The sequence below is a fragment of the Vipera ursinii genome (assembly GCF_947247035.1).
Source record: "Vipera ursinii genome assembly, chromosome: Z".
Taxonomy (NCBI): Eukaryota; Metazoa; Chordata; class Lepidosauria; order Squamata; family Viperidae; genus Vipera; species Vipera ursinii.
This window is the reverse complement of record NC_139517.1, coordinates 76001752-76016801: the sequence shown is the minus strand read 5'-3', so window position 1 is coordinate 76016801 and position 15050 is coordinate 76001752. Positions and strand designations below refer to the sequence as shown.

Genomic DNA, 15050 nt, shown 5'->3' with positions numbered 1-15050 from the left:
TGCTTTTGAACTACCTTTGATTAATGCCTTTCATTGGATGACCACCAATTAGCTATATATCAGATTTAAGCAGTAAAATATTTTTTATAAATGTTTAATTGTTTGGGATTTGGGTTAATGTGTCATCTTAGCTACTGAACTTTATATAAAAACCAGAGTTTATGGCTGTTGCACATGATAGTTCAATAAACCTTGATTGAGCAACCTACAATTCAATGAGATGCTCGAGTATTTTTTTTTCTTTCCAGTCTCTTGTAGAATTAACTGATGGACAACCAGCACATAAATATTGCCATTGTTTTATCTTACCAACTGGGAGGGGAGTAAAAGTAACAAATAAGAGAGTTGGAAGGCACCTCTGAGGTATTGGAAGTCCAACCCCTTGTTCAAACAGGAGACCTTATGCTACTCCAGACAAATGGCTATCCAATCCCCAGTGATGAAGCACCCACAACTTCTGGAGGTAAGCCATTCAACTTGATTAATAGTTCTCACTGTCAGGAATTTTCTCTTTAGTTCTAGATTGGATTTCTCTTTGATAAGTTTCCGTCCATTACTTATTGTACTGCCCTCAGTTGCTTTGGAGAATACTCCACCCCATTCTCTCAGTGACAGCCTCTTAAATATTGGAAGATTGCTATGCGGTCTCCCCTAGTCATTTTTTTTCATTAGACTAGACATATTGAGTTCCTGCCAACCATTTATTGTGTGTTTTATCCTCAATTTCATAATCATCTTTGTTCCTAACACAAAGATAAACACAGGAATCATTCCAGCCAAATGTCCAAGGGTTAAGTGCTGATGGCCCCAACATTTAAATAAGATTGTTGATAGACACCTGCTCAGTGTATGTTGCTATCTTCTTAATCCCAGAATATTGGGGCTTCACCAACCATGCCCTGATTAACAAATGAAAACCTTTCTCAAATACAAGTTGGTTCTGAATCTTAAAACCTGCTGTTCAGTTGCTGAAACTAGGGCAAGACTGACGGGAAGAAAAATAAGGATGATAGTCTCATTCCTTCGCTCCAATATACTCATCAAATGTTGCATTCTTCAGGCTCCGTCCCCCTAATTCGCCTACACACCAACTTCTTATAAACTAATAGGCTCGTGCAGGAGGCAAAGTTGGGCGAGGCGAAGCAAATAGAGGGCCGGCTTTGCCAGACGAAGCATCCGCAGAGCTGATCAGAGCGCGCGAGGTGAGACTGGTGGAACTTTGGCGCCACCTCCTCCCCGATTTCCCGGGCGCGGCGGGGAGCTGACCGGCCTCCTGGGCGGAGAAAACGTTGTGATGCCACCTCCTCCTTCAGTCTGCCACCGTCGCCACTGTATTCCGAGTCGGAGAAGTTAGGACTGAGAGGATCATGCCTGCTGCTGCGCCACCTCCCTTGCATCATGCAGGGGGGCCGGGGGGTTCCTGTAATTGCCCCTACCCCCGTCATCCCGGTGAGTGGGCCCTTGCGGCGGAAAAAAACTTTGCTCTCCTTTGGGAGGCTTTGCTCTCTTGACCCACATTTTTCCCGCCAAGATAACGGGGGTTATCTCCCTTACTTTCCCCTTGTACAGTCTCCAGCCTCGAATACTACCTGGCTTTTCCCCGCGTTCCTTTCTAGTTGTTCCTGCCTTATCTGGGCTGTTTGTATCAATCCCAGAGATCGGAATACGTGCCCAGAGAATACATGCCTGGGGGCATAGCCGCCCGCCTACCTCCTTTCTTTGCAACCCCCTTCTTTGTCTGAGTTGTCTTTTCACCAGATCTGCTATTCTGTATTATTTTGGAGGGATGGAGGCGGGGGGGGGAGCATAGCAGAAGAGAGGCTTACTGCCGTATTTCACCCTCTTGACTTGGCGGTGGGTACCTGGAGAGGCAGAGAACTACCGCGAAATTTATGGTGAGGTGGAGACTTTGGAAGGTTTGTTGTTGAAAAAGCAACTATAACTGATGTTGACGGATTTTGTCTGTAACAACTTTCATGATATACTTCTACAAAACAACAACAACAGCAACAAAAACGGGCTCAGGCTGTTTTCTCATTCTTAATGGGAACGCAGAGAAAATAATCAACATTGTAGGGACAGCTGGATTAATGTATTTCAGATGTTTAAAAGTGGTATTGGAGGATGAATCCTGTTTAATTATTCTGGTATTTGCTGCTACCTGTTCGCTTTTAGTTGTATTTTTACCAGTCTTCTAGAGCCGAGTCCTATTTCCACAACTTTTCTGTTCTCGAAAAAGGATAGACCTATTTTCTTCTGACTGGATGCAGGGATTGCCCAGAATCAACCTGTGTTGGCAAATAGATTAAATCTGTTGTCCTTTAGATGTGTAAGCAAACAGCTCCATCTCTTCCTGTTAGTGCGTTGTCTGGGAATAAAGGATGTTGTAATCAAATAGATTTGGAGGATATGAGATTAGGAAAGGTTTAGGTAATAAACTTAGATTTGGGGATGGGCTATTGCCTATTTCTGATGGATTGCATATTGCAAGTTGTAAAAAACAATCCCCAAACTACATAAATATTAGTTTGTTCCACCAGGGCAACTGATTTAGTATATATGTTGCCATTTAAGGTAAATCCACTATAATTCAGTATTAACAATATTACACTATTGCTTTGTAAAATATAAAAAATGGGAATTTTTTCCCCTTTAAGGTAGAAAAAAATCTAATTCTTCTAAAGTCTTCCACAGCCTTAAGTCTATGCCTGCTGGGGAAATGTCCTTGGGCAATGAAACTGGCAGCCATTCCATGCATGTGTCTTCTTCATGTAGAGATCTTGATATATAGGAACTCACAGCTTTACTTAAACTGTATATATTACACTATTTCTTCCAAACTTGGGACTATTCAGTGGAAATTCTAATAAGCATATGAATGAGTTATTAGTTAAATGAAAATTATAACTAAGCTCAAGTTCATGAGCATCAGATAAAAATATAGTATGTTATAGTCAAGCAAATAAAAGAGTTTGAAGTTTGTGTGTTTATTCTTTTGCATAGAACAAATTACCTGCAATTAGTTATTATGGAGATGCTATATATTTATGTTATTCTTCAGGCTTAAATTGTTTGATTTTATTTTTCTTTATATGCTTTATTTTAAACTGCACTTATATTTTTAGCTTTTAGAAAACTTCAGACAAAGGGTTTCAGAGAAAGGTTTTTCTTTTCCATCTAAAAAGCTATAGATTATTGTGCTTGATCTTAGCCATAACTGTCTCCTAAAGCAATAGTCCAATCAAAATTCCAAGGGTTCTCTTCTAGCTTTCTAAGATTATGTTTCTAGTTTTTTTAAAATAAGATTAAAACTGACTTCATTAGAGACTAAAGTATAATTTTCTGTTAGACATGTTGGCTCAAACTAGTATTTATGAAAGACTTTTGGATTTTTTTTAACTTTGCAAGATAACCTTGCCCCTTCATAGCTAACTTAAGATTTTTGTGGATTTTCCACCCAGTATTTCATCTCAGTTGGCTATAAGAAAACACTGTTAAAAAGAACAGCAGATTTTTTTATTTGACCTAAAAGCACCTTAAAATATTCCAAAATCTACAGTTTGGCATGTTTAGGAAACCCTTAGCAATAGCCAGATAAATCACTAGTATTCTGCTTCTAAAACAAAGAATACCTTAACTATATTCAGGTTTATCTGTGCCCATATTTCTTGGAAGAAATTAAATTGATAGCACATGTCCTTCTTTGCTACCCTTTTATTCAGATTGATATAAAGATATAATTGCATTTCTTTTGATTCTCAGACATAATAAAATAGATACTGTTCTGTTAGCAGACACTTACGGTACATATGATTTCTAGGAGAACAGCTAAATTCTGCTTGATACCCTCATTGTTTACTGCAACTTTATATACCGGGTAATCTCTGTTGTTTAGATTAAATGTTATGGATTCTTATGGCAGAATTTTAAACCTGTTACTTAATAGTTTTACATTGTTAATAATGGTCACATATAGTAATAAATGTACAGATAGGGTTATTTTTTTTTACTATTTCTGTATTTTAGTAATGGTAATATTAACAGAGTGAGCGCCTGTTACTTGTCCCAGCTTCTGCCAACCTAGCAGTTCGAAAGCACGTAAAAAAATGCAAGTAGAAAAATAGGGACCACTACGGTGGGAAGGTAACAGCGTTCCATGCGCCTTTGGCGTCTAGTCATGCCGCCCACATGACCACGGAGACGTCCTTGGACAAGCGCTGGCTCTTCGGCTTTGAAACGGAGATGAGCACCGGCCCCTAGAGTCGGAAACGACTAGCACGCATGTGCAGGGGAACCTTTACCTTTACCTTTACTATTTATCGAAGGTCTGCCTAAGGGAATCTGATGTGGATTCATTCTCCACATTCTGGAAGATACTACAAGTATCTTGAAGCCTTACAGAAATACACCCAAGCCTGAAATGAGGATTGACCTTGAAAGCTATTAAGCAGTGCTGGTTATGCTTTACAACAGCTTTCTGAGAGAGTTTTTTTGTAAACCACCCTGGATTTCTCAGAAACATTTAATTTCGAATTAGATGTTGATTTAATAAATTAGGCAGAAAAAACAAATGTTTAAATACATCTAAATCCCACAGACCTAGACACATACTGCAGAGAAAATAAGGCATTGCATTTCTAGCCAGCATAACCACAGGACTATGGGAACTATGGTCCACGACACCTAAAAGACATTAGTTTGGGTAAGGCTGGATTAAATTATAAAAGAGCAGATGAGAGGAAGTAGAAGCAAGAAACTTTCCACACCTCTGACAAAATAATTGGGAGAGGGAGTTTGACTCTTAACCTCCCATTCAATTCGAAGAGTTCTATGATTTTAGGGAGGGGAGGTGGCAAGAATAGACCACAAAGCCAATTTGTGAGTTTGCTCTCTCGCCTGCCTGCATACCACCTCCCCGACGCAGCACATGGCTCCAAGCCGTTTCCCCAGAACTTTGCAGATAATTCCATATATTTCTTTTGGGCCTCTCACTTTTCTGAGAATCGCAATGCTTTTCGTTTCCCTGCTGGCCCAATCTCTTTTTGTCTCACTCCATCACACACAAAAACTCCCCTGTGTTTTCCCCCTTCTCACCCTTTTCCTACAGCTGCACCTGAACGGAGTGGGAGAAGGTTAAAAAAAAGAAAGGGGGAGGCTCCCCTTTTTTCTAACACCTCGGCTTACTCTTCCTCCCCTCCTGTCTCTCTCTCTCTTTCACACACACACACACATACACACACACACACACACACATACACGGGATTCGTCATTCCACCAGAAATAAAATATTTCATCAGGGCTTCCCTAACCCCAGGACACTTGTCTAGTTTCTCCTTCGCTCTTTTTTATTATCTTGACCTCTGAGGGGATCAAGAGGGGGCCTTCCTTCAGCTACACTTCCTGAGTTCGTCCGGTTCCACGGGAGGAACTGTCTTCTTGGAGGCGCCCTGGCCAGTTTTGTCTGGGAGAAACGTGCGGAGTAGCCGAGATGGGGGGAGGGGGGAGAGCTTGCTGCATAAGGAGAAAGGGGGCACAATTATTGGTGCAAGTGATTGGAGGTTCTCACCCCACTTTCACTTCTTAATCAGATTTGTTTATGAAGAATTGACATTTAATAGTGCTAATTGCACTCCAGTTAAATTGTGCTGATTGCAGAAAGGGAAGCAATTTTCATGCTCTGTCTGGGTTTAGAAGAAATTATTTTATATTCACCTCTTTATAAAGGGAGGAAAGATGCAGTGCAGCAGAACCGGACGAGGAGAGGCCCGGCAAAGTAGGGAATGGCTGAGTGTGACGGACGAGGCTGGGAGGGGTGGGGCAGGGCAGGGTGAGGCAAATGAGCAGCAGTTACTGCTGCAAACCTCCCAGCCCCTGAGCACTTGCTGTTTCCTGTCCGTGCACCAGGAGGGCACCCAGCTGGGTTGGGATGGGCCAGGGCTGGGGCAGCAGGAGCTGGTCCCTTGCCTTTTTTGGGACAGCCCTGGGGGGGCAAATTTGCCTCCCCCAGCCTGGCCCCAGCACCTGCTGCTTTGGTGGCTCTGTAGGCAGAGCTTCTCTGTCAGAGAAGAGAACTTTGCAGCTCTGCCTACAGAGCCACCAAAGCAGCAGGTGGAGCTCGGCGGCTTGGGGATGGAAGGCGCTGAAGTGGGTGGTCGCACCATTGGCAAAAGAGCAACGCGTCTGAGTGGAAAGCGGCCTCGGAAAAAGTGGGGCAGGTAAGAAAAGAAATCCTTGCTTCCCCCAGAATCTGCCTTTCTTTCCTTGCCTGACTCCCAGCCCCGTGCTGCTTCTCCTTCGCAATCTGCCCCCGCCGTTTGCAAGGAAACAAAGGTTTTTTTGGGGGGGGGAAAAGGTCAATCAATCAATTCCAACTTCACGATCTTTCACGATCTTCCTTTATTTCCTTGCACATGGTGGGGGTGGATTGTGAAGGAGAAGCGGCATGGGCCTGGAAGTCAGGTAAGGAAAGAAAGGCAGATTCTGGGAGAGCAAGGATTTCTTTCCTTACCTGCCCCACTTGTTACGAGGCCGTTTTCTGCTCAGATGCATTGCTTTATTGCCCATGGCCCAACCGCCCACTTCAGCGCCCTCCGTCCCCAAGCCGCAGAGCTCCACCTGCTGCTTTGGTTGGCCTGCCAGCCCCCACCTCAATGCCCTGCCCACCGCCACCCAGGGGCTGGCCTGGCATGGGAAGGCCACATGCCCCACCCTCCTGCCACCATGCAGGGTAAAGTTGCCGGGCCCGCCCCTGCCCAGATGCCCTCGCCTGCCCCAAGCATTTTTTTACTAGTCTGTTTTCAGCTGCATTCCATTTCTCCTTTCGCTTCTCAGTCCTCGCCGCGTGTTTGTGGGACTATCGGTAAAAAAAAAAGTTCCATGAGACTTTCTTGCGAGAAGTTAGAAAGTCTCATGGAACTTTTTTTTGTCCCACAAACGTGGCGAAGGCTGAGAAGCTAATGGAGAAACGGAATGCAGCTGAAACAGGTTAGTCAAAAAATGCTTGGGGGAGGCGTGGGCATCTCTCTGCCCTGCTACGCGTACCACCTGCCAGGTGCTCGTGTACCATCATACCAAGGGTTGAAAAGCCCTGCTTTAGAGTTCTTTTAAGAATTTTGTTTTAAAAAATATTGATATACTTCATTCTAATTTTATTTTACTATGCCATTGACCAAAGAAGTAGAACTAACTAGAGAGCTACAGAATCAGCCTGCAAAACCTATATGCTAAGTCTGATCTTCTGTTGGTGAAGTCTTTTGTATTATATTTTTATTTCTATCAGAGGGCTCCAAAAAAACAGGTATCAACTTCACTCAGTTTTAAGTGTTTCTATTCTGTTCTTACGGGACGTGGTGGCTCAGTGGGTTAGGACGCTGAGCTTGTTGATCAGAAGGTCGGCAGTTTGGCAGGTCAAATCCCGAGTGCCGCGTAACAGAGTGAGCGCCTGTTACTCGTCCCAGCTTCTGCCAACCTAGCAGTTTGAAAGAACGTAAAAATGCAAGTAGAAAAATAGGGACTACTATGGTGGGAAGGTAACAGCATTCTGTGCGCCTTTGGCGTCTAGTCATGCCGGCCACATGACCACGGAGACGTCCTTGGACAAGCGCTGGCTCTTCGGCTTTGAAACGGAGATGAGCACTGGCCCCTAGAGTCGGAAACGACTAGTACATATGTGCGGGGGAACCTTTACCTTTATTCTGTTCTTAGTAGAATCAAAAATCCAGGCTGTAGTTGTAACAGTAACCACTAATTATCCCAGTTGCCTATAGATAATGAATATGTTAAATTTAGATTTCCTATTTCATTCATTTTGCATTTCACAAATGGAAAAACAAAAAAATATGGAATTGTATAGTAGGTAGTTAATTTTTTTACTGTTTTTTAATGATTTAATAGATTTTGTTATAAAAATGATCTTAAAACAGATTAAATCATTTTAAATCGTTTTTCAAATGATCAAAATACTTTATAAGACCAGAACTATTTCCTAGTTCATGAGATACATTACATCTCTCCTAGCACTCAAAAAGCTGTCCAATTTAACTCTTTATTTCATTATATATTATATATATCTAAGTAATTTAGATGCACGCACAAAATCTGTATCGTTCAAAATTTGGGCAGTCTAATGCAAACTATATGTTTGAAGTGATTATTATTAGAATAAGATGTTGGTTCACTAATTCAAAAGTAGGACTCGTGAAAGTTTGGTACAAATTAGGAAATAAATATGTTACTATTTTCACGACAGACATGCTGAATCACACAAGCAGACCAGCCACAATTTTAAATGAGTGTGTTTTATAAACCCACATGTGGTAAATTATGTTTCAGTGTGTAATGCAAAGCAGATAATTGGATTAATTGGATACAGTGATAGATCATGAGTAAATACTTGTACAATTGCAACCACTGAGTGAATTGGAAGCATGGGAAGACGAGGAAGTACTGAAGGCCAGAGCTTGATTATGTAATGCTAAGTCATTTCTATAATTGAATTTACTTTATTTCCTTCAGATTATAATTTCAAAGGATGTGTTAACTTGTATTTTTCTGAATTGACCGCCAGTTATTGTATTCTGCATTCGGAGGGCATTTCTAAAATCATTTTCTTCAGAGTAAATTTTGCCAGTATATCTGATCCATTTGCAAATATGGTTTGAAATTTAGTTGCAAGCCGTTGTTTGGATTTTGAAACAAGCATAGCTAAGGAGTACAGTTTTGAAGTACAAGTAGTTCTTGACTTACATCCACAAATGGGACCAGAAATCCAATTGTAAGTTGTTGCATTGTAAACCAAAGCACCCATATGACCAAGCCTATTTTTCCAACAATTTACACAGTGATTGTTAAGCACATCACCCTGTTTGTTAAGCAAATCAGTCATTAAAAAAACAGGAAGAATGTTAAGCAAACCTTTTCTTCCAAATAGGATATTTTTTGCCAGAAAGCAGCAAAAAAAAACCCAACAACAAAAACAAAAACCATAACAAATTGTGATCATGTGACCATGGAATGGTGCAAACAGTCATAAATGTGAGTCGCTTGCCAAGCACCCAGTGTGGTCATGTAAGTGTGAGAACGGAGGCTCAATATTTTATAATGTCTGGAAGTGCCTTTATAAGCTGTTAAGCACCATTCCAGGGCTCTTATAATTCAGCAACTGGGAAAAAGAAAAAGAAAGAGCTGATCAGCTGATTTACAATGTCTGTACCTATTCAATTAAAAATGATAAATATTGTGTCAGTTATACCCATATGTGAGACTGCAGAATTTTTTTTTCAGTTGCTTTATCTTCTAATATTGTCTTGTATTTGCTTTCTTCCCTTTGCTTTTATTTTATCCTGCTCTCTGTGTGACTGCATTTTTGTAGGATATTATGATTCAAGAGTCAAGTGGCAGTAGGCTTAATACATTTATTATGGCAAAGGATTTATGTGGGCTAGAATTTGTAAATCTACAATAGGGGTGTCAAACTGCCAGCCCCTGTGCAAAAAAAGTCATGATACGTCACGACATGTCACATGATGTGGTGAGTTTGACACCTGTGATCTACAACATTGTCACAATTCCATTTCAAATATCTATCTAATTTTCATTTTATCAAAACTCAAGCTGGGTTTAGGTCCAGAATTCCTTAGAACAAATTCTTTAGTTCTTCTGCTTTGAGAAGTACCGGTAAGTCTTTAATTTCTATGACTCTCAAAATGATACTAACAAAGTTCCTCTGCTGAATAGGAATTAATAGGATCTGAAACAAAGATATCTGAAAGACACTGTTGGAGGCTGTTACAAATTCTTAAAGTCTCTCTTTCTTGAATGTTCAGCTTTTGTTTTCATATATCCCATGCCATATTTCTTTTCAAAATATAAAGGCAAATAATTTTTATCCTGTGACTCAGTAAAAGTCCAGACTGTGACTTGGATTCATAGCATGCTAAACTCTAAATTTGGTTTGATCAAATACATTTGTTATGCCTAAACAGATTAAGGCTTTCTAGGGTAGCTTAGTAGTTTATTTAACAAGGTAGTAATTGGGTTCTCGCAGCAAATTGAATCACTAACTACCAAAATTCCTTTTAATCCAAATGTTCTTTGTGAACCCAGCCATGATCATAAAGATTCACATACTTAATAACCATCTTTCTTTGTTTAAATATAAATGAATATTAAAAGTACTTTTGATTTTATTATTTTGTTGACAGAATATTTGTATGTATGTGTGTGCATGTATGTGCATGGAAATATAAAGTTACTAAGGCATATTTGCTTTCTGTATAACGTATTTTATTTCCGTATGTTTTTAACAAGGTAATTGAAGTTCTGATATACCAACAGATAGTCCTTGACTTACAACCATTTATTCAACAACTATTTGAAGTTATGACAGGGCTGGAAAAAGTGACTTGTGACTGATCCTCATACTTATGAATATGGCAACAACTCCACGGTCACATGATCAGAATTTGGGCACTTGGCAACTGACATGTATTTTTGATGGTTGCAACATCCCAGGATCACATGACCAATATTTGCGAAAATTCCAGGAGGCTTTCAACAAGCAAAGTCAATAGTGTAAGCCACATTCACTTAATAACCACATGATTTGCTTAATGATTGCCTAATTTGTTTTAACGACAATAGAAAAAGTTGTAAAATTGGGTGCAACTGACTTAATGATTGCATCACTGATGGAAGTTCCAGTCCCCATTGTGATTGTTAAGTCGTGGGCGCTGGTGAGCAGGAATAATGACACAAGACTGAGTACAGGGAAACTCATTCTTTTATTCTTGCTGGAACTGTACTAAATAAATAAATAAATAAAATAAATAAAATAAATAAAATAAATAAATAAATAAATAAATAAATAAATAAATAAATAAAATAAATACTGAAGCTTGGGCTGCACCCAGCCACAATATATAGCCTGGCCCTAACCCCTAGGTGGCAGCCAATAGGTTTGAATCCACGCTTGCCGCCTGGGGCTGACCAATTGCAGGACCGGAGACAGCCTGTCTGGGTTTCTGGAGAGCCATTAGCTCCTCCAGCAACGCACATGGTGTAATACCACAAGCCCAATACATAACAGTGATCATAAGTAAATCAAGGATTACCTGTACACTAACATTTCTTTGTATTATGAAGGATAGCGTTGGGAATAACAATTCAGTTATAACAGCATATCAGAAGGAAAAGAAATGGAGGATGCCTTTTTACATAATCCATTATAATGAAATAATTCCTCTTAGACTTAGCGTTACATCTTAGCTCATGATTTTTGCTAGCATCCACATAGAATAATGGTGTTTTCAAAAATGATCTAACTTTGGTGCCATTCCAGCAAAATTAAATGTAATTAGCTGTAGGATACTGCTGGGAATTAAACTAACTGTTTTAGAATATGATCCTGTTTTAAATCATTGGGACATTGAAGAGTCTGCTGGATGGCTGAATGCTTTCTCAAACTGATCAAAACAATCGTTTAAGATATGTGTACAATAAAGCCTAAGCCCTGGCTTCAGAAAATTAATCTGTCTCTTTATCTAAGTTTATTGAATTATATGTGGCTTTCTACAGTGACTGAAAGTTGTTTATCTTACCTAAAACTAATTTACTCCAATGCAAATTGAAATTGGGAAAGTTTCCTGGCTTTGTAATGTCATCTTATTTTATTAGATTTTGATGCTAATGCATGTAGTTTACATGTAAGCAGACTGGAAATTTCCAATATTTCTTAGAATTGTTTATCACTCGAGCAGTTTTTATGCTGAATAAGAATTCTTATACTTTGTAGTAATGTAGTGTATTATAAAATACAGTTATGTCTGTGAGACTTCAAGGACTATAATAATTTTGAATTGCTATTTCATTTTTAAGTGGCCTGTGGGAAGAAATAAGCTTGTGTACTCGGTAGTAGCTGTTATCATTCTAGAATCATGTTGTGATACCAAGAGACAAATCGTTCCATTTTACTACCTTAACATGATCTACAAGCAAGGGAAGCAAAATGGATTGATTTGACCCTCACCAACATGGTGGCTTTTCAAAAACAGCCACCATTTTAGATTGCCCACAAGAGGCAGGACAAAATAGTGCCTGCTTCCAGGTTGCTGCCACTTGGGTGAGGGACAAATCACTCATTTTGCTGCCTTAACATGGGCTCCATAGAACAGGGCTTTTCAACCTTTTCACCCCTTGTACCACTTTTAGGATATGGCAACATCCGAGTACCACCAGTAGCCTAGCAAGGTGTCAAAAACTTGATGACCTGCCCCCTCTCCCCCCAAAAGGAAAAAATTGATAAAGTACAGGTAGTCCTCGACTTACAACTGTTCGCTTAGTGACTGTTTGAAGTTACAATGGCACTGAAAAAAGTGCCCTCCAAGCCACAGCCGAGCAAGACACCTGTCTGCCTGCCCGGCGGCGCTCTTCTTCCTGTCCGAAGTTTTCATTGTTGTGAGCATTTCTGTTGAGGATTGGCAGTGGGGGTGGGGGGTGTTTAGTTTTTATTCCCCCATTCTGCTGGGTGGTCACAACAGGTTTTGGTTACTTCTTGACCCTGGGACACTGTGACCATCAAAAATATGAATCAGTTGCCAAGGATTTTAATGTAAATCACAAGACCCTGGAGATGCTGCAACATTCCAACTGATTGGCGCTTTGCGCTCAGAAGCACCAGTATCAGCATTGAGCTCCAGCTGGAGCCTGGCTGAGCCCTGACAGCCCTGCAGCTCCAGCCATCTCTCGCTCAGGTTTGTGTGGTGCTGCCACCAGTTCAGCTCATTCTCCTCCCCCGCTACCACTTTTCTAGGATGGTCGCATACCACCTGCCAGGTGCCAATGTACCACAGGTGGTACCCGTACCACTGGTTGAAAATCCCTGCCATAGAAAGCTAATATGGTCTACACAGTTTTCAAATGCCTAAAATTCAGCCAACATAATTAGTATAATTAGTTTAAGAGTTTAGGTATAAATGTGGGAGCTGATAGATTTGAGAGATTCTTAGAACCATTTTTCAAATTAAGGAGTTCAGTTCATGATTTTCTTCACTATAATTCATTATTGGAAACCACCTGACCTAAGACTACTACATAAAAAACTTTATTTGGAAGTTTTGCACAGAATATTTTCACTATTGCAAATGTGCATTCAAACCTTTAGCATACAAGAATACGACTGTTAAATTAATTGTGCCAAATATACAGTTTTTGGTGCAGTAAAAATACACTTGGGTCCCCAAATTTATCTGTGTATGCTAATTCCCCATTATAATTCGTAAACATTGGTAATCCTTGAATAACTTTATGTATTTTCCACTAGCTGAGCTAGAATAAGAAGGCAGGCTTATCTTCCTAAAGTGTATGTAAACAATTCCAGTGTAAAATCCATTTGCTGTAAAAGGACGAGTGTGATCACATTTTGTTTCCATCTGATAATGTAATACATCCGTTAATGCCTACCTACTTTTCTCTCCTATTGTACAGTCTGATATGTACACATTATACATTGGCCTTCCAAGTTAAACTGTGAATAATTTAGTTTTAAGGAATAGGAGATTGAAGGCATTTTAAAAAAAAATTATTCTTTTATTGTTTTTTAAATAATGACAAAAATAAGAAAGCACAAAAATTGAAATATGTATATCATCGAGGAAATAAACACACAAACATTGCTTTTTAAAAGAAAAAAGAAAATAGAGAAAAAAGAAAAAGAAAGCATAATATATAATTTTAGCAGTAAATAATTACAATTCTAAAGAAAAAATATCTGCTGGAGTCTGCATAGGAGGAAAGTGATACAGGCTTGATTTTGGCTTTTTGGAAAGGGAAGACTTACAGATGCAGAAATGCACATATGTCCTTTCCCATCTGAAGGAAGCCCTGGTATGCTTCCCTTTTCTCTTCTCCCAAAATCTAGAGCTTTAAAGGAGAGGGGGGAAGGGGTGCGCGTGTGTATGTGTGCGTGTGCACACACAAACGTCTGAATAGTGAGAAAGTAGGACAAAATATCCCATTAACATTTACTTTAGATGTGAGTGACTTTTATAGTATCTTGGTCAAACTGATAAATTCCAAAGGATATCCAAATTTGTTTGGTTAAAGTTAAATTATACTGTGAATAATTTGCTTTTAAGGAATATTGAAGGCAATTTAAAACATTCAGTTGACATCCTATGGACATTGACTATTTACTTATGCAAAAGTTGTGCATATTAGATAGGGAAACAATTGCATCCAAAAAACTCTTCCGAGATGTACTCATTTTAGATTTGCATTTGTAAAATGTTATTTTCCTTTATACATTCTCATAGCAGCAGTCTCATCTACTGTAATTTTAATTTTATTGATATTAATGCAATCTCTTGAATGAAGAGAATGGACAAAGCCACGTGTGTGTGTGTGTGTGTGTGTGTGTGTGTATGCATGCATTGTTATACTGACCACAGAAAAGGAATTCAAATTAAAATCTTAAAGAAAAAGAAATGTAGTGTTTACCATACATACATACATAGTGTTTATTACATTTATCCACACCCTTCTGTCCTTGCAAACCCATTTCATCTAATTCATTCATTCCTTCATTCATTCCTTCATTCATTCCTAAAGGCTAAACCAGTTTAGGAGGCTGTCCATCTCACAAATGAGTGACTCTGGGCAGTTTACAACTGAGCTAAAAACTGTTAAATCAATGCATAAAAAGCATAAAAAATAAACTAAAACACAGAATAATAGATATTATTAAAGTATTAAAGGGGTATTAAAAATAGTGGAGCCACTTCACTACAGGCATTTGTTTAATGAACATTCAAAATTACAAAGTTACAATGGCATTTATTATTTTTCACACTTACATACATTGCATCATGGTCACATGATCAAAATTTGGACGCTTGGCAGCTGACATATTTATGATGATTTACAGTATCACAGGTTCCTGTGATCACCTTTTGCAAACTTCTGACAAGCTAAATCAATTGGAATTCATTTAATAACTGTTATTAACTGCTGTGATTCGCTTAATAACTGTGGCAAGGGCGATCATAAAATGGAGC

The 15050-nt window shown here is 39.4% G+C and overlaps 1 protein-coding gene across 2 annotated transcripts in view; it reads left to right on the top strand.

Moving 5' to 3' along the window:
* Positions 1-357: 357 nt before the first annotated feature.
* The window catches only part of DCLK3 (doublecortin like kinase 3), a gene marked incomplete at its 3' end in the record, with an annotated part of 29097 nt that continues 14404 nt past the window's right edge, over positions 358-15050 (top strand). Inside the window, exon 1 of one of the 2 annotated variants that reach the window (XM_083379129.1) lies at positions 358-463. In XM_083379129.1, the coding sequence (XP_083235255.1) occupies positions 403-463 (61 nt within the window). In that variant the 5' untranslated portion in view covers positions 358-402. Of the gene's footprint in view, positions 464-1359; positions 1450-15050 lie in introns of those variants that run through there. The other variant, XM_083379128.1, reaches the window with a different exon arrangement.